At 33.8% G+C, this 21,779-nt stretch overlaps 1 protein-coding gene across 1 annotated transcript; it reads left to right on the top strand.

Annotated features, from left to right (window-relative positions):
* LOC138696844 (acidic mammalian chitinase-like) lies at window positions 1–19,161 on the top strand. The gene is made up of 11 exons (XM_069822290.1): window positions 1–84; window positions 3,294–3,366; window positions 3,828–3,998; window positions 6,343–6,443; window positions 8,224–8,340; window positions 9,117–9,244; window positions 11,233–11,359; window positions 12,220–12,405; window positions 15,608–15,730; window positions 17,114–17,282; window positions 18,990–19,161. The coding sequence occupies exons 2-10, from the start codon at window positions 3,303–3,305 to the stop codon at window positions 17,240–17,242; spliced, it is 1,146 nt and encodes a 381-aa protein (XP_069678391.1). The 5' UTR covers window positions 1–84; window positions 3,294–3,302; the 3' UTR covers window positions 17,243–17,282; window positions 18,990–19,161.
* The last annotated feature ends 2,618 nt before the right edge of the window (window positions 19,162–21,779 follow it).

Genomic DNA, 21,779 nt, shown 5'->3' with positions numbered 1-21,779 from the left:
TGTTCTTATATAAACAGTTGTAGGCTATATATACGAGGAACCTGCTAGATTAAAATATTCCCGAAGTTACTGCTGAGCTTGGAGGTATGAATTCAGAGAATTTGTGTGTGTGTAGAAAGGAGCGTCCACAAGCTTTCGTATTAGTTGGAGTAAAATTCTTTCTCGATATCCATGGAGTTACTTTTTAAGAGTAACATTCTGTGTTGATTAGTCCGGATTTTATGCCCATTCTATCATACTGTATTCTATTTCTGGAATTTGGTGCGCTTCTAACAAGTTAGTCTCCTCTCATTGCCTCAAATTCGTTCATGTCCCAAAATATGTTGAGACATTCCGAGACCAGTTTCGACCTTACCGTAAGATTGAAATGTCTTTAGATCTGATTAACTAAGAGCAGGCCTATAGTTAGGGGAGAGTCGGGTAGTATCGGACATCGAGTAATATCGGACAGCGAGTTTCTTTCATCTACCACACGATGATAGTACCTGATTGACATGGTTACGTTTCTGTGATGTCGCATAGAGAAACGTAACCATGTCATTCAAGTACTACCATATGGTGGTAGATGAAAGAAACGCACTCTCCGATACTACCCGACTCTCTCCTATTTGTTATAACATACTCTGACAAAAATTAATTATTTTTTAAAATAAAGTTGGAAATGATATTCGAGCATTGGATATATGTGAATATTGAAATGTGCTCTTTCATAAAATACAGGAAAATGTTTATAAAGTAGAAAATAATTAATTTGCTCCCATAACAAAAACTAGGGCTTCCCTAATCAGTTTCGCATATAAATAATAAAATTTTCTGAACACTGTTAAATAATAGTTATTTATCTTATAAGTGGCTTAAATTGGCCATTATTTATTTGTGAGTGAGATGCTTATGATATGAACACATTACGTGGGTGTCATAATTTCTCATGAAGATCTAATGGCTTTTAGCCACGTGTAATATACAACATTTTATTTTATCTTAGTAATTATTTTAATTATTTTCCTTCTTATTTAATATTACAGTAGTTAACCATAATTAATTTTGTCCGAGATCGCGCGTATTTGCTTGTTTCCGTACAGAACCAATACGCGGTAAGTGTGAAATACCACATTCAGTATTCCCAACCTAACACACATAACAATTTCCCTCTTCTTACCGCTTAAGCGCGACATTCATTTTACTGCTTTAGGCTTTTAACATATTATTTTTAAAGACGTTTAACATAGTAATAATTATAAATTGGAAACTTACCACTGCAATTTCACCTAAATTGCAATGTTAATTATTGTTTTTAAATATTTGCAAAAATTAAGTAAAGTCTACTACTCCACGAAAGCTATTGTATTCTTGATACAAGTAACATTAAGGAAGCCGTGAAAAAATCAACAAGACTCCAGATGCCGATGTTATTACTGCAATATGTTATATAAATAATATTGTTAAAATATTAAAATGAAAAAAATAAATCATTACATAACCTTACCGTTTGTTTTAAGTTCGCATTTATAGACTGGGGGAAAAAAAGATAGACGTATATCACGGCCTGCTGGAGTATAGATATTTTTGTTTTCTAAAGTTGCCGTCATTAAACAGAAACCAAGATGGAGATTTCATTGAAACTAATTAGAAATTAGTTTTTCAGGTATGTAATAAACGAACTTCGCACAAAATAATGTACGATACACGAGCGGTATGTTTGTTTTCATGTTCTCGGAAATTAAAAAAGCTCAACTACGTTTCGCTTTTTCAATCTTTTCCTCGAACATGAAAACGTCAACATACCGCTCTTGTAACGTATATTACTATTATTGTTTAAACCTCTAGCATGATGTAAAAATTCCTTTGTTGCTAAGTTGAAATGTTTGTTTTTAATTTAAAAATGAAGAACATACATTCAAAATCTGACATGTCCATTTTCAGAAAATTCTAGAAGTATTTGTCTCTGTAATAAAAGGAGATTATTCTCAATGGTGAAATTTTATGTGAATCGATAAAAAAATCTTTAATATTTCACCACAGAAAATATTTTTTTTACTGCTGAGATGTAGATCTTTGGCATCTGAAGTGCATTTTATGAAAATGGACATATCAGCTTTTGAATGTTTGCTCTCCAAATTAATTCACACAATGAAATAGTGATATATGAGACCCCAATATTTCACGTGTGAAGTAATGAGCTATTCCTGACAGTTGCTAACGGTTTAATAAACAGTACACTATGTCACTAGGATAAGAAAAATAACTATTATTACAAATGTATGATAATACAAATAGTTATTTATGGAACTAGTGGGATATGAGTATCATTAGCGCTCGAATATGTTTTGCAAGAACGAGGCGTAAGCCGAGATCTGTAATTACATGAGAGCGGTAATTACGGCCATCCCACTACTTGAATGCATTATTTTATCCGCGTTTATTTAATAATGCGTTTAATATGTTGATGATACGATCGTTCACTGAAATGAACTGTTATAAATATCGAAACTCTCATATGACTATATATATATATATTGTAACGTTGTTAAAATAAACAACAATGAAATTTTTATCTTAACTAATATTTACAAAGCACTATTTACAAATCAGAACTGTCAGTTCTCAGTTCACAGTTCTTCTAGCTCAGTCACTCGAGTTCACAGTATCTCGAACCACAGACCTTCAGAGACAGTCCACTGTACTCGAACTCAGGTCCCTCCAACTGCGGTCCACTGCACTCGAACTCAGGTCTCTCCAACTGCGGTCCACTGCACTCGAACTCAGGCCTTCGGATGCTGACACAGTTGCGGACGCACACTCGAGTCGAACTCCGGTACACAAGACTGGCTGGCTTGCTCTGTTCACTGGCTTACTGACTGAACCAATCAACTGAAAAACTGCCCAAGTTCGCTCGCGTTTTTTCTTTTATAGCGAGAAAGTACGAGTTCTGGATAGTTCGCGATATTTCGACGCGTGTGTCCATTCTCGAATCATCTCGCACGCTGCTGCTCCCCTCCTTCACCGCGCGTAGCCATGCCCCAGGAGGCAGATGCACGCGCAACCCGCCCAAAGACGGCCGACTTAGCCTCTCCTCCGTCGGTCGTGAGATCGAATCTCACGCGGGCGTCACAATAAATAAATATATATATATATATATATATATATATATATATATATATATATATATATATATTGCATGTTTTGATTCTTCCTTTAAATATGGCTGCTCACATGTCTTGTAGAGAACACAATCACGTGGTCAAAAAAATTCTCTACAGAGATAAATAATAATGATCGTTTCTGTTTAACAGGTTACGAAAATGAATTACCTCCTGACCTCCTTACTACTGCTTGCATCCTTGCTCACTGCAGAACTACATGCATGTAAGTACAGTCCGGTAACTAATATTGTTAAGAACAAGTTATTTATTGACACCAATGTGCTGATAGTAAGCTGGTAGTCGAATTAATTTTAATAGTTTTAAACCTTAAAATATGGAATCGTCTACTAATCTTTCCATGAAAACTCCTTCAAATCATTTATATTTTTTCACAACTATGTCAACCAGTATCTTTGTTCTCAACCAAAATATATTTCATATTTTTGAATAGCGATGATCAGAGGTAGGAAGTTTGTACCGAATCTGTTAAGTTATGTGAGCTTGGACTATATCTCTACCAAATGAAAAGTAGTAGCGCAGTTCTCAATGTCAATGAACTTTACACACCCACCTACGAATTATTACGTGTTATATTATGTAATTTATATGTAAATGTTATACAGACTAACAAAGAAAAGATTACGAGTACTTAATTTGTAATAAAATGATTCTTTCCCTTTATAGACAGAATAGTATGTTACTTCCAAAGTTGGGCAGTTTATCGGCCTAGCAAAGGTCTGTTCAACATAGCAGATATTGACTCCAGTCTCTGCACACATCATATTTATGCCTTTGCTAGTCTTAATTCTAATGGCGAGGTCACCATTGAAGACTCTTATGCTGATATTGACTTAGGTAAGCTTAATGTAACCAATGAAAGATATAATCCACAACTGAATTTCTTTCAAGTGTGGTTTTAATTCGATTAAATGAAACTATATTTTTAATGCTTTAAAAATGTCACTTTCTTCACTACAGATAAAACATACTATCTGTATTTACATAAAAAAAGTAAAATGAAACAAACTGTAAAAAAATACATCAACAATACAGTATTTATATTTACATAAACAGACAAATGTGAAAATTAGTAATGGTATAATTAATTGTTACCAGCTTGTGACTAACTTTCAAATCCAGAGATTCAAACCAAATCGAGAGTGCTGGATTATAAAGCAGCATAGAAATTTGTTTGGTAAAGTCAGGTCAAGATTCTGCAATTGGAAACAGACAAGTAGGCCGTTTATGTAGCTGTTATGAATGCTGTGTTAATAAGAAAAATTGATTTTATGAAGTTTTATCCCTGATGACATTAACACATTGGTCAGCCTAATGCAATTCCAAGACAACTTTTATGAATTTCACTATGCTGCCATTTAGCGACTGCAAAAGAAGACACGTTATAATCCTGACGGAATTGCATGGAGTAATAGCGTGTAGCAATACTTCCATCTAGCGTTCATTACCAAAAAATTAATTTCGACAGTAGAGATCCTAGTGTTTCTTCTCTTTTATATGTTGACATTTCAAAACACGGGAGTGGCCTATATATATATATATATATATATATATATATATATACAGAGTGTTTAAAAAATACGGGGCATAATTTCAGGTATGTATTTCCCACATGTAGACAATCAAAATAGTTCATTACAACATGTGTCCGGAAATGCTTCATTTCCGAGTTATGGCCTTCACAACATTGAAATTCACCGGCACGTTTTTCTTTCCGCAGGTCGTTGCCGTTAAAGGAGACATTAAGAGGGCACTCTGACAGTTCATTCCGAGGCGAAGGTTACATTCAGTGTTGTGTAGGCGTTAGATTGTGCGACATGTATTCAAATCAAGAGCTGGCAGAGATACACTTCATGTACGGTAAGGCGGACGGCAATGCTGCGCTGGCTCGTCGTTTGTACCAGGAGAGGTACCCACAGCGACAATGTCCAGATCGGAAGACATTTGTACGTCTCCATTATACCGTCTGTGCGAGTATGGAAAATTTAACTCTCCTGGTTTGGGAAGGGGACGACCAAGATCTACAACTCCAGAAGTACAGAAGTACACCTGATCTGAACCCTCTCGATTTCTACTTGTGGGGCCATTTAAAATCATTGGTTTATTCGTCTCCGGTGCCTGATTTGGAATCCCTTCGGAATCGAATTGTGGCATGTTCTGAGGACATACGCAATACTCCTGGAGTTTGGGATCGTGTTCGCAGGTCAATGAGAGATCGATGTGAGGTCTGTATTCAAGCAGGAGGTGGACATTTTGAACATCGTCTGTAATGACAACGACCTGCGGAAAGAAAAACGTTCCGGTGAATTTCAATGTTGTGAAGGCCATAACTCGGAAATGAAGCATTTCCAGACACATGTTGTAATGAACTATTTTGATTGTCTACATGTGGGAAATACATACCTGAAATTATGCCCCGTATTTTTTAAACACCCTGTATATATATATATATATATATATATATATATATATATATATATATATATATATATATATATATATATATACGGTATCGGAGGTTTTATACATTTGTCAAATTATGTCAAAAATTTACAGACTAATCTGAAGAATAGTAAGTTTCTTTAAGAATTTAAACATTAATAAAAAGTTTAAAAACTCACTTATAATTTTATCGACTTGTTACTAGTCCCTACCTACATATCTCCGTGTTCAGGAACCAGGAATTATAAATAAAGGTGTTTTGTCACTCGTTTTTCTGTTGCTTGATTGACTTATACCCTATAGGTATCCTACAAACAAAACTCAGCTCGGCTTCTCGCGGCGCGCATGCTATACCCCTCTTACTCCCGTGCAGTAGGCTTGAGAGCATGCTGGAAACGGAAGCATACGTCATCTGCGCGATACAGTCACGCCCGCTGGTTTCTGCGCACCGAGTTTTCCTTGTTGGATGCCTATAGTTGTTACTTGCTCTACAATTAGGACTTGCTTGTTTTGTGGATTGACGGCCCCATGTTTCAATGTGACGATCAGACTGAAATGTCTGGAAAGTGTTCTAAGTCCGCAGATTCAGGACAAAATGCAAGGTCACAAAATTTGAGAGACCTGAAAAAATAAGATTACCACATAACAAAAGATCAAGAAACCAATTATGATTGCAATAATACATAATTTTGAAAAAAAAAAAAAAACATACCGGTAATTAATTGTCTGTGGTTCTTAGGTGGTTACAGCAAGTTCAACGCAATGAGAAACCAGAATCCTAGCATTAAGACTATGATTGCCATTGGTGGAGCTAGCGCTGGTTCACAAACTTTCGCAACTGTAAGCTATCTTATATTCTTTTCTTGTTACGGCATTAGCATTTATAACTGTGGTGTTCGGATAAAGGGGTATACGTCATTTTTTTTGTCCATATGGAATTTTGTTCCCCAGATGAACACACAAGTTCAATTATACAAGTGGGTGTGCAAAAATCAAAGAATACAAGCAGTTTATGTGTTTTATTTGTGTATAAAATTATTTGTAATAAGGGTTCTAAGTTTAATTTTCATTTATCTCCAGACTCATTTTTATGACTTATCTCCCTTTACCCAAACACCATATAACGCTTGGGGGCGGGGAGATAGGCCTCTACACCTTTCGCTGGTATAATTTTATTTTACTCTATTTCAACGTGAAGACGTATGGTAACCTTCTTCCAGACGAGTTATCTCATTCCTATTACAGAAGAAACCAATAATAATTAGAGCATCAGAACAGTCCTGTTAACTATGACAAAAAAGAACAATCTTTTTTGTCTGTAGATAAGACTAATAATAAAATTAACTTACAATTCCCAACCAACTGTTCTTCTAACTGAATTTAGAAATGTGAAGGGCCATCAACCACTTGCGATGTTTTGCTTAATGACAATAAATCATATCATGTCATGTCATGTCATATATCATATCATATCATATCATATCATATCATATCATATCATATCATATCATATCATATCATATCATATCATATCATATCATATCATATATCATATCATATATCATATCATATCATATATCTTACAACTGAATTTACAGTAGCTCAACTTTTATTAATATAGCCTAATATTCTTCAGAATGTAATCCGTAGATAATAGTATAACTTGAACAGCATAATATTTTGTCTATTTCTGTGGATTTTTCGTAACTACTATCATATGTTTTAACTTGATTATATCATATCATATCATATCATATCATATCATATCATATCATATCATATCATATCATATCATATCATATCATATCATATCATATCATATCATATCATATCATATCATATCATATATCATATAATATATATATCATATACAGTATATCATATCACATCACATAATATATCATATCATATCATATCATAACATATCATATATATCATATCATTTACTAAAGATGTTATTAATTGGTCCAACAGAATAATATCTGTTATAGTGACAATTAAATATCATATCATATATCACATCACATATATCGTATCAAATCATATCATATATCACATCATATCTATCATATATCATATAATATATATCATATCATATCATATCATATCATATCATATCATATCATATCATATCATATCATATCATATCATATCATATCATATCATATCATATCATATCATATCATATCATATCATATCATATCATATCATATCATATCATATCATATATCATATATCATATCATATCATATATCATATATAATATATCATATCATATCATATCATATCATATCATATCATATCATATCATATCATATAACTGAATTTAGCTCAACTTGTATTAATGTAGCCTATTATTCACCAGAAAGTAATCCGTAGATAATGTAACTTGAACAGTATTATATTTTGTCTATTTCTGTGGATTTTTCGTGACTATTATATTATATGTTTTAACTTGATTTTTTGTTTTCTTTCTTAATTATTATTCTTGAATTATTTTCCTTTGTTCAGTCAGAAAATTAATACCTACATATTTTGATGTAGAATTGCATATCATATTTCTCCAGGTCATTATTTAGATAAACATAATTTATTATGATTAATTTTCTGTTGTTCACAGGTTGTAACTGATCCAAACAAACGAAGTGCATTCGTAAACAATATTGTCGCATTTATACAGAAATATGGATTTAATGGAGCTGATATAGATTGGGAATTTCCATCCTCTTCGCAAAAAGTAAGCATCTGTGCGATATGACTACTCACAGAGGAGTAGTGCACATTATGTTATCTACTTATATTTGGTCTGGTGTGTACAAGTCTGTTTTTTGGCGAATTGATACAATTTCTTTTGTTTATGTTGGGACTCATTCTAAGAGTGAATGGAGTATAAGTAAGTTTATTAATTATTACACAGTACCTACAAGTGGCGGCTCATAAACTATTTTAATGCCTAGTGCCAGATATAAGGAATACATAATTTGTTTCTTAATCGTTGCCTTCAATATTAAATTTTTTTAAATTTTTTATTAAGAAAAATTTATTTCCTGAAGAAATAGATAAAAGATTCTTGACTATGTTGTTGATGTAGGTTTTTAAAACATTTCAGTAAAAGAATCATGCAGATATTTAATTAATTGCATATTTTATTATGTAAATGCTTTACGGTTGTAAAAAAAATATGCCACTTTGATATTATTTTTACATGTTATTATTAACTACTGTATTTTAATTTTTTTAATAGTGTTTTACTCGTATAAAGTGTAATGTATGTAGTATATTAAGCATGAAAAGTTTTGGTCATTGAGCTTTTATAAGTAGCTGAGATATAAAAAAACAGAATTTCACTCAATTTTTGCAGGCCAATGGTGTAACCTCCCCCCCTTAAATGGATACCACAAAAAGTCGCTTATTAATCATACGGAAAATCTTCCAGGTGCTTAATTTAAGCTCTTAGCCTAAGCTTTGTGACTTATTGTATGTATTTAATTTGTAGTCTTAATTGTATTACAGAGTGCTTTTTCAGAACTGCTCAAAGAACTTCGAGCACAATTTGATCAGCATGGGTACATTTTATCAGCAGCTGTTTCGGCGGGTGTAGATACTATTGACTCTGCTTATGATGTCCCATCACTTTCTCAGTAAGTTTTATACAGAAAGTGTTACTGAAATTATTTCAAAATCCAAATCTCACCTATAATTTACATGTCAACTATTCCGTCTTTCATTGCAATTGCCATATAACTATTTAACCCAATTATGGATGATAATCCCTGCAGTTTTAAGGATAATTTGTGAAAATGCTTATTATTATTATTATTATTATTATTATTATTATTATTATTATTATTATTGAATAGCTTGTTTTGTAAAGACTACGACATAATCTTTGCACACCTGCTATGCATTTCTGCTGCTTATTAGATGAATATTAGGTCCCCTACTTTTTCTAGTGTTCATAAGATATGATCTTACCCATCTAATAAAAGATGTAGGTCATCCCATATTATTTGCAGATGACACAAGTATAGTACTGTAATTATAGCCAATAACTCCAACACATTCCAATCTTCAACTGAGGCAATTCTCAAAATATACACATATAATTAGTTCTCAGCCAATAAATTAGTATTAAATTTTAACAAAACTAAGATAATTCTAATTAAATCCTGCCCAAATTCAACTTCGCAAATTTCAAGCGCAATAATTAACAGTAAGTCCCTAATAGAAACAACAACCAAATTTCTCGGCTTACAAATCGATAATGTGTTAAATTGGAAAAATCATATTAAAGAAATTACTATCAAACTAAATTCAGCTTGTTTTGCTATTAGATCTATGCAAGAGATAGTGAATATCAATACCTTAAAAGCATTATACTTTGCATACTTCCACTTGATAATGAGTTTTGGAATAATATTCTATGGAAATTCTACAGATAATAACAGTACATTCCTACTACAAAAAAAGAGTAATTAGAAAAATAGTAGGTGCCAAATCTAGGGAATAGTGTAGGATTATTTTCAAAAAAACTACAAATAATGCCCATGACTTGTCAGTATATATTTCCATTAATAAACTTCCTAATATGCAAATGTGAAAACTTTGTAACTAATTCAATAGTTCATAGCATTAATAGGAGTCAAAAAATGACTTTCATACTCCATCGGCAAGTCTATCGTGCTATCAAAAATGAGTGCGTTATATGGCAGTAAAATTTTTTAATATCCTCCCTTTGGATATAAAAATCACATTCAAAACATAAGATTATTTTAGGCAAAATTAAAGAAGTCCTAATTTCTCAAGCCTTCTATTCTGTAGGTGAATTTATGACATTCAACAATGTTTTATGAATATTTCTGTCTTGTATTATGTCCCGTCGCTCTAATTTCCGGCAGCCAATCACGTTGCAGGTCGGCTACATTTAAACATGTGAGTCTTGTGATTCGCTGATGAAGACGTCATGCATTTCCTAATGCTGGATAAATACTTAATATAATCGTCCGTCATTTTGGCTCTTTCGTTGGCGTTCGCAGAAAGCACACGAGGATGTTATTTGCCGCTCAATTATTTGCTCAATTACAGTGCGTTTGATTTATTACCATAGGAGCTACGACATGATAATGTTTAACGGTGTGGCAAAGAGATCCCTCGTCTGGTAGCTCGGCAACGAAAGAACAAAAATGGCGAACGATACTACCTACCTAGACTTTATAGAGCCTTGACTTCCTAAGACGTAAGCGAAGAGGAGGAGTCACGCCGGGAATAATAGCGTAGCGACTATAAATATTGATACCGAACCTTTATGCTGTACTAGTAGACTATTATTGTAAAACTCTTCTGTATATACTTCAACTAGACTGTGACTATAATTAAGACTTTGTTGTGCTATTAAGATTTTTTGACATGTTCCATATTCTAGCTGTGAAGCGATGTACGAATACCATGGAATGTAAATAAATACAATACAATAAAGAGATCAGTACTCAAGAAAGAAGACATTAATTTTGAGTGATGTGTCAATTCAGATTCAGAATAAATGTGTATTAATTTTTTTAAAGATTTTTGTATTGGGTCAACTTTTTTTCCAAAGGCCTTTATCGCATTCATTTTTATTCTTGCTATGCAGATATGTGGATTTCATCAACGTTATGACATATGATCTCCATGGGTATTGGGATTCAAGAACTGGAGAAAATTCACCAATGTATGCTGGACCCAGTGATACATCAGATTATCAAAAAACCCTGAACGTGGTAAGTAACACTATTTTCTCAGCAGCAAATCTCCTGCATATGACGAGAACCAATGAAAGATCGCTGCGACGTTGTAATATCTGTGGCTTGTGAGAGAGAGTGAATCTCGTGCGAGAGACTGATGGCGATACCGGCGTGAGAGGGAAGAGATAACCATTTTCCGGCTTCGTAAACATTTATAATTTCGTAACTCCTATATTAGTCAATCAACCGCGCTGTAATTTTTATGATTGCTAGATCAATGTCTAAGGAAAGTATAGAAAAATTTGAAAACGAAATCTTTTTTGAAAACAAATAAAAAAAATAGTAACTTCAAAGTGATATGTTCAAAATAGACATTTACACCTTCAAAAATTGGTGAGCGGCAAACTTTTTTATTTTTCACTTTAGAGGTTGGGGGGAGGTCAAAGTGAGAGAAATGTTGAGAAAGAATAAAAATTGCTTTTAAAAGTTGAAGTTATTCAAAATCTTTACTGGTTTCCGAGTAATGGCTAATTAAATGTGCGTTTTCGCTTGGCGAAAGAGTCAAGACAGAACATTTTATCTGTTAAAAGAGAGAGAATGCTGGGATATTAAAAAAACTCGTATACTTGAATGAATGAATGAATGAATGAATCGTGGATGTACACAGAATGGACGAACATTTCTGGACATTTCTTCTTTGGACGAAAAACATTCGATGAAAATTCCTGAAAGCGTATGTAGTCTACCTACAAAGCCATGAATTTTAATGAATTATTGAAAGAAAATTATTCACGTAAAATAACATGAAATTAACTTAAAATAATATATCGATAATAGCTCTATGTTGATTTTATATTACTTATCTAACAATTACAATAATTTATTCTTTTTTACAGGATTACGCCATGAAATACTGGGTGCAGAAAGGAGCTGCAAAGTCGAAGCTGAATCTTGGTATGGGAACATATGGTAATACATTCACCTTGCAGAGTGCATCTAACAATGGTGTTGGTGCCCCTAGCACCGGTCCAGGAAATCCTGGTCCATACACTGAAGAAGCGGGTGAACTGGCATACAATGAGGTGAGATCAAAGCTAAATACATTACATTTATTACATGTTGACGGTTTAGTAATCGAGGAGGCGTTACAGAAGTAAAAGGTCAAACACATTTGCTGAAAGACGTTATGCCACAATTAAACTGGAATGATCAAGATTCGAGTTCATTGAGAGTTCTTCTAATTTTCCTTAATTACCTCATGACAATGACACAATTATTATCTTAAAAGGATCAGTTGTATTCTATATCTGTTAATAATTCAGCTCCATTCAAATATTCAGAAAAATGACTGCAGTTTGAAATGTTGTTAAATGATAAACAACAAAGTAAAATTGGATTCCATATTCTTATAGTCACTTATTTTAATTTATAACCAAGCATGGTGAAGTAATAGTTATCATTAATGCCTTGTAGTCGAGAGGTCCGGGGTTTGATCCTAAGGGACGGATATTTTGTCTTGAGTTTTTCGTTTACTAAGTTCCTCTAATGGATCAAAGATATGTATAACTGGAGATGAAAATTGGTTGATCAAGGATTACAAGGAAGCAGTTTATCCCCTATTCTCTTTAATCTGTATATAGACGAAGCTCTAAGAGAGTGGAAAATTAAATTAAATAATTATGGTTTTGACATAAGGAGAAAAAGTATAATGTCTATATTATATGCGGATGACCAAGTAATCATAGCCAATAATGAGAATAATTTACAGAAAGCGGTACATGAACTTTAAAAAATAACTGAAATGATAATTTAAAAATATCGACATCAAAAACAAAAGTAATGGCATTCAAAGGTATAAATCCTGTAAGATCCAAGATAGTCATTAATAACACTCCTATTGAATAGATTCACCGCTTCACTTTCTTGGGATGTTATATATCTTACCATGGTGAAATTGACATTAACGGAAAAATAGCAAAATTTAATAAAATGAACGGCACAATTAGAAGAACTCTTAAACGTAAAGTAAGGAAGGAAATTATAATGAAATTTTATAAAGTGATAGCGACACCAACATGCTTATACGGCAGTGAGACATGGACCATGACGAAGAGAGAGATAACTAGACTGAAGGCAGCAGAAATGAGATTCCTAAGAGCAACGGCTGGATATAATTTAACGGATAGGAAAAGGAATACAGATATTAGAAAGGAACTCAATGCTGAAAGCTTAATAAAGAAAGTAGAAGTATAACTTATAGAAGTTCTTGGTCACAGTATGTTCAAAGAATGAATAATGACCGTATTCGAAACAAATAATGGAATACAAGCCAAAGGAAAGAAAAAGTTTAGGCCGTCCAAGGAAACGCTGGACAGACCAGCAAATAGAGGCGTAACAGGCGATAAGCCTAAATACTTGAAGATAAGAAGAATACGAAGTTCTTCTAGGTAAATGCTGGAAGAGAACAAATTAAAAGGATCACGACTCGTCTCTTTTCCAATCCCAAATAACCTTCACAATCATTTTCCATACATCATTAAATTATTGACTGTAGTAGGCCTGCCACCTATCCGTAATCACTTCTGGCAATGTGCCTTCTGTAGACATAAGAGGATCACGGTATTGTGAAGAAACCCGGAAAAAATTGTTTAAAAATGATAAAGGATAGTCAATATATTCAAGCAGCGGTTAGCTCAGTTGCTAGAACAATTGGCTACGGGCTGGAAGATCCCGGGTTCAATACCGGGCAGTGACAGGATTTTTTTCGTAGCAAAAACTTCCAAAACGGCCCAAAGTTTCATTCAACCTTCTACCAAATTTAGTAGTGGATCTTTCCCGGTCGTAAATTGGATCGAAATGTGGTGCCGATCACACTACCTCATTCTAGTGTCGAGGCCAAGAAAGCATGGAATTCTACCTCCATGCCCCCAACCCCTTTATGGCGTGTACAGGATGTAACTAAAAGGTACGTCAACACTTTGTTTCCCTTCTCATTTTGTTTCCCATCTCAACCATTTTTGCGACATATGCCCTTTCACCATTCATATTATTATCATTTGCCCCTATGTTAACCCAAAAATGATGGGTACAAAATCGAAAATATTTTATTGTATAGACTATTTCTATTGCATATACATTTATCTCATTTACTTATATTTTGCAGTCCTCATTTCCTCTTTAGACCCTCAAAATTCCCGCTAGGTTGGGAACCACAGCTTTAGATTATATGAGTGTGCAGCGGGATTATAAATTACAATTTTAGTGTACCACATGTTAAAAAAGGTTGAGAAACGCCGATCTAGACGCGTGGAATGTTTCCCCAAAGTTCTCAAGTGTCTTTCAGTAAACTCTGTATATAGAATATCTTTACCTTTAATAACTTATCCAAATTAAGACATTTAGCAAGTCTAAAATGAGTACAAGAAATTAAATTTTATAGAAACACACATATTACTTTAACATTTTTCTTTCTCAGAAGCAGAGACCTAACATTATTATAGTACATTATGCAACGAGCCTATAATGGTAGTAATTAAGACGCGAGTATGTTTGTTTATGAAACGAGCGCAAGCGAGTTTCATAATTTTCATACGAGCGTCTTAATTACCATTATAGGCAAGTTTCATACGACTTTTTATGCTCGACCATATTTCTAACTTGAAATTATTCAGAAGTATTCATGTTAAGGTTATGTAAGTGAGGAGTGAACTGACCTGAATTGTGAAATATGCGCAGTCGCGAAAGTATTGATTTTTTTCCGAAACACTAATGTCATTGACCTTGATATAATGTAGAGAATAACATGAAGATTAGGCTTGATATAACCTGGAAATTGATTTAGAATTGAAAAACGAGATGACAAATTGAATTTATTTGAATAGTAGCCTATTTACAATTAACGCTAATTATTATAGTAACAGAACATAACCTTCTGCGACAGTATTGGATTTCCAGCCTCCGTGACTTTTCGCTAATTGTCTTTGATTGCATATCCGAGAAAAATCGATACTTGCGGTTTTATAATGGTACAATCAGTACAAAGGTGATTTTTCATTGGCTAAACAACTGAATTATAATGAATAGATGTACTTTAATGAGGTGCATTAAAGGGCTACTACCAGGTATATAATTACTACATTTCGGCATGGTCGAGCATAAACATCTTTATGTAAGATATTACTTTGCAAAAAGAGTTACACTTCCTTTTATTATACTCAAACCAATTTAAAGCACTATGTGAAAACTATAACATGTGTACCGGCATGTCTTATGTTTGATCTATAGATTTGTGAACAACACAACGCTGGACTATGGACACAACATTGGAATGAGGAACAGAAGTGTATATATGCTGTACATGACAATCAATGGGTTGGATTTGACAACATTGCTGCTGTAAAAATTAAGGTGAGTCGATCTTACTTTACATACTGACTTTCAAGACTGAAAAGTAACAACAGTATCCAAATTAGTAAATATTATGATAAGACTGTTTGTTACAATATTTGTATTGTTTGAGAACAGACATAATCTATACACCAATTAAATGTTCTCATAGAGTTCTTGGAATTTTGTGGCTTAAAAGACTGGAAGAAGGTGACAGCATTTTTTTTATACAGGATTAGTTAAAAGTCCCGCACCACCTAAATAACTTTTGAAGCATACGGTTCAGAGACATGAAACTTGGTATGTGAGGATAACCATATACTAAGAACTCAATAATGGTATTACTGAGTTTTTTCTATTTCCGGTTTAATCGGAAGTAACTCCAACTCTCTTAATTTCAATGGAACACCCAATATATTATTTTAATTTTGAATAGTACTCATTAAGAGCTTTTAAAAATTACTCACACTTGATACTTCTGTACAAATTCAGTGTTACTAAGTCAAGGAGACAGAAAAGTGTATCGAATATTAAAATAATAAACGCACCACCTAAATAACTTTTGAAGCATACGGTTCAGTGATATGAAACTTGGTATGTGAGGATAACCATATGCTAAGAACTCAATAATGGTATTACCGAGTTTTTTTTTACTCCCGGTTTAACCGGAAGTAACTCCAACTCTCTCATTTTAAATGGAACACCCAATATATATATATATATATATATATATATATATATATATATATATATATTTTAATAAAGCTCATTAAGAACTTTTCAAAAAGTACCCACACTCGATACTTCTGTACAAATTCAGTGTTGCTAAACCAAGAAAACAGAAAAGTGTATCAAATATTAAAATAATAAGATACTCCTTCCTTAACAAAAGCAAAACAAACCTAGCTCACCTTCTAAATTGTGTGTTCCAATTGGTAGCCCTCAGCTGCTTTACAATGTGTCACTCGATCATAGAAACCATTTAAGGAATGATTTAACCAGGCTTTAGGAATATCTTGCACCACTTCCATTTTTATTTAGCAACACTGAATTTGTACAGAAGTATCAAGCGTGGGTAATTTTTGAAAAGTTCTTAATGAGTTTTATTCAAAAATAGAGAAATATATTGGGTGTTCCATTTAAAATAAGAGAGTTGGAGTTCCTTCCGGTTAAACCGGAAGCAGAAAAAACTCGGTAATACCATTATTGAGTTCTTAGTATATGGTTACCCCCACATACCAAGTTTCATGTCACTGAACCACATGCTTCAAAAGTTATTTAGGTGATGCGGGACTTTTAACTAACCATCTATAATAAGAACTGGGTGTTTTGAGCCACAGACGTATAACATACTATTCCTAGTATTGATAGAATATAGTTTTATCTATTGTTTACAACTTTCAGGCTCAATACATCAAGAACAACGGTTATGGTGGAGCTATGGTTTGGAGTATTGACATGGATGACTTCCGTAACACATGCGGTGATGGAAATTACCCTCTGTTGAACACTATCAAAACTTACATCGCTTAACTAGAAAGGAAGATAAGAAACTGAGGATTTTATGCTAGAGGTAGGTCAAATGTATCTACCTACAGCTCTGCATTTCTTCAAAAATTTCGAAAGTATTTCTTATACATAATGCGAATATTTCCAAATAAGTTGATAAAGAAGGATCTGCAAAATATGCACTGAAATATTATACCGGTCGTAAACGCAGGATGTTGATAATTCAACCTACAATGTTCATAAACTATTCGTTGGGGATAAATCGCAATATAGCGAACGCCAGTAGGGGAAGTTATCCCCACCCACATGAAATGTGCATTCGACACAACACTCGCCTATCACGTAGTGTGTCTGATGAGCTAGTAGGGGAAAAGTGGAAGGGGTCGTGGGCGGAGCTTCTACGTTCGCTATATTGCGATTTGCCCTTCGTTGGCCACAGAGACTATCCATTATTTTCCAAAGTTTGTCACATACACTTATTTATATTGAATCTAACAATGGCTTTAACCCTTTGAAGCACAAATTAAATTTTTATGTTTTTCATATCATGGATCATACCAAAGTTTCAATCAATTTTTTTCAACATTTTAACTTTGCACACAAATTCAAAACACAGATAGCACCTCTATGTATACTCAAGAGGTGGTTCCTTGGTGGAATATCTGTGCCATAAAATTTAGAAAGAAAGAAAACGGTGGTTCTTCTGAATAACCACTTTGCTGCAAAGGGTTAAAGCAGATTTTCCTGGAGCACTCCTATTTCGCTAGGCATTACTATACCATACAGTGGCATTTCATGGTTTATGTTACATTTCTTGTATATCGTATGCAGAGTGCAGCAAAGGAGTTGGATTCAAATGGAAATAACACAGTGGGTGTGTAAATCAGAACATATTGATTACTTCCAAAAAACCTGGCTATGTAGTCTATGCCATTTGGATATTGGTAGGGCCTACATGCATTTAGGCTTTCTTGAAAATTACGTTCCTCAATATATATAGTCCGTCTCTTTCCATGCACTCTTCAGTTTCTCCCTGAAGTTACGTGTCGCTCTTTCCAACCTGTCATCGTCAATGTTGGCGATTTCCTGGGTAATGACAGTCTTCAGATCATCAATTGTTTGGGATCTGTTTAAGTACACTTTTGACTTCAGATAACCCCACAGAAAATAGTCGCAGATGATGCGGTCAGGCGAACGGTGAGGCCAGGAAATATCGCCGTGCCGAGAAATGATGTACCATGGAAACATGAGGCGTAGAACTTTTATGAAGTTTTCAGCCGTGCAACGCCGGTGGTTAACACTCACTGTTTTATAGTGAACTGAAAAAAGTTATTCCAATCACATAATCATCACAAAAGCAATGATCATTTATACTGAGTGTCAGGAAACTTAACTCCCTTTCATAGGGACTGTGTGACTAAAACTGTGTTGTGTTTCTTCTATATTATCTTATGCCGTCTCAGCCACCACACACAATGTGAAGTGTGTAAGGGAAATTCAATAAAAGAGTGACCAGAGAAATACTGGCACCACTTCGCAGTAATGTTATAAAACAGGCGCTCTATATAATATTTATACGATGAAACTAAGTGTAATTAATTTATCATAGCCTATGGAAGCATTCTTGAAACAAAGTTAGATCGCAGAATAAGCTTCACCCTTATTTAATGTAATCACATTTTATGAGTTAACGAATTTCATTTTTGGAATCATTAGCCTGTTGTAGGAAAATCTCTGCTTATTGTTACAAGATGTTTCTTTTCTCTTACAGGACACGAAAAAATTAATTCTGCAAAAATGGAACAGGTGTAATACTACTATGAAGTCCTTAGTTAAATAATGTGTTGTTATATAATTTGAAAGCATTAAGATAAATTATAATTTTCTAAAATTAGGCCTATATTTCACTAATGTAACAATAAAATAAAATAAATTTTATTAGATCAGTTGTCTTCAATCGACGGATGTATGAAGTTATTTTGTGGCATAAAACATAATAATTATTATCCCTTCTTGATAGTGCTGTCTTTCTATTCCTGTCTACTTGAATGAACTAGTAAATAAATAACTAATACCTATAAGAAATTTACAAAGATTACTTCTGCTAAAAACGCTTTGGGATACTTTTCGCAAGAATTATCTGGTCCACATGTCATTGGTTGATTTGAATTTGAGCCTCGCCTACAGAAGGCTGAAGACCACTGACTTAGAGAAATCCATAATCCATATGAAAGTTTTAAACTTCCCTATTCGTTCCAAGTCTTATAATGCGTTTAGTACATATGGGCCGTTCAGAGCAAAAGTGGTGTAAGTCAACATTGGGTAATGAGATTTAAAGTACAATTTCTGTAAAATACAGCGCAAAGTAGAAATTAATATGGCCTTCATGCTATGCACTGACTACTAATAGTTTAAATAAATTGAATATTAATTGCTACTTTGCGCTGTATTTTACAGAATGTTTACTTTAACCCTCATTATCCATTTCTGACTTACACCACTTCTGCTCTGAACGGCTCATATAATGTATCGGAGACATAAAAAACGGTATATTATAAAATTATACACAGTATCTCACGGAACATTTTACAAGTTCCAAAAGAATTCAATTTTATATTATACTACCAATGATATTGTTCTTTGTGCTTTATTTTTTTAATTGTCATTTATGCCATCCTAACATTATAAACAGGTTGTTACTATTGCCAATAATATAGCCAATAAACGGTTTTTATGGGCACGCATGCCAATAATAGCAATGACGTATTAGCTATGACGTAATACAGGAACGCCAGGGTCGGGATGCATGCAACTCGTCTGGCTATCTTGAAGCGCCGTGTAGCAAGAAATGAAATGTAGGACACAAGGTAACGTATAATTTATTTCCAATCTTTAACAATTTGTATCGCTTTAGTAATATCACATAAAACAGTTCTGTGGTTCAGAGAAATTATATTAACAAAATAAAGGAACATTTGTAACATAACCTGCAAGGTCATCCATTTCTATTTATTCAGTGTCCATGCCAGACGCAACTAATCGATGTGAACATACGTATGAAGACTCTGTCAGCTATGGATTCCGAATTTCTTTCATAATTTATTTCCTACAATTTATAATGCTAAGATGTCATAATGTGTTGTATCTGACTCTTGGATAATCTTATTATAACACTCGTGAAAATTGTCGCACTCACTACCGTACGTGAGACAAACATTCACTCGTGCCATAATCATCAAATTATCCAATTGTTGCATAAATAATTAGTCTATTACAGGACAGAAATGAAACCATTTACTATGTACCAAAATAAGAATACATACATAATACATTTGTTTCCTGTATTACACATCAAAAGGCACTTTTTATAATAAAGAAAATATTTCACTCGAATTAAAAATTTATGATTTGAATATATGTAGCTTATATATTTACTTTTACACAAATATATATGTTATGTTATGGACATTCGCTGGCAATTACAAATGTGGTGTCGACAACTGATTGCAGAAAAAGGGTAATACTTCATAAAAAAGAACCAGGAACGTGATGCAATCTTGTCTGACTTTTAAATAATTTAATACGAAGAAATTCTTACTAATTCTGCGAATTGTAGGCTATAGAAAAGTATATTTAACCCGAAAACCGAATACGTATTTTTTATTATAAACATAATCTAGCCGCTACAGAAATAATAATTAAAATACAGCTCCTTTCTGACTCTGCTTTTTTTAAATTACAGTACTACGGTTATGGTAATTTTACGAAACAGTAATTCATATTATAACCAGATTTTTGCTTAAATAAGTTTTCAATTGGAGATATGGTTTCTCTAGTATATATATGATAGCGATATAAACCAAAACCATTATCTATGGGGCTACATTAAGTCTCGAGTGTATAGAAGTAATCCACGAACATTACTTGATCAGCAAGAAAACATTAGGGCCTACAACTGACATAGAAATATTAGAACTCATTTTCTTCTAAGTGTGAATGGAAATTTGTTCCGGAGATTGCAACTGTGCATCACATATGATGGAGAGCCTTTCCAGCATCTTATGAACGGAAACCAGTAAATAAATAAGGTAAGTTTGTTTTTTTTATTACCGTCTTTACGGGACCGATGTAACTATAGCCGCGACGCTGTTATTCCCGGCGTGACTCCTCCTCTTTGCTTACGTCTTAGGAAGTGAAGGCTCTATAAAGTCTAGGTAGGTAGTATCGTTCGCCATTTTTGTTCTTTCGTTGCCGAGCTACCAGACGAGGGATCTATTTGCCAAACCGTTAAACATTATCATGTCGTGTCCACACCTGTGGAGTAACGGTCAGCGCGTCTGCCGCGAAACCAGGTGGCCCGGGTTCGATTCCCGGTCGGGGCAAGTTTCCTGGTTGAGGTTTTTTCCGGGGTTTTCCCTCAACCCAATACGAGCAAATGCTGGGTAACTTTCGGTGCTGGACCCCGGACTCATTTCACCGGCATTATCACCTTCATCTCATTCAGACGCTAAATAACCAAAGATGTTGATAAAGCGTCGTAAAATAACCTACTGAAAAAAAA

Source organism: Periplaneta americana, chromosome 3 (genome assembly GCF_040183065.1).
Source record: "Periplaneta americana isolate PAMFEO1 chromosome 3, P.americana_PAMFEO1_priV1, whole genome shotgun sequence".
NCBI classification, from domain to species: Eukaryota; Metazoa; Arthropoda; class Insecta; order Blattodea; family Blattidae; genus Periplaneta; species Periplaneta americana.
The sequence above is the reverse complement of the archived record's forward strand: the minus strand, read 5'-3'. Positions and strand labels throughout refer to the sequence as shown.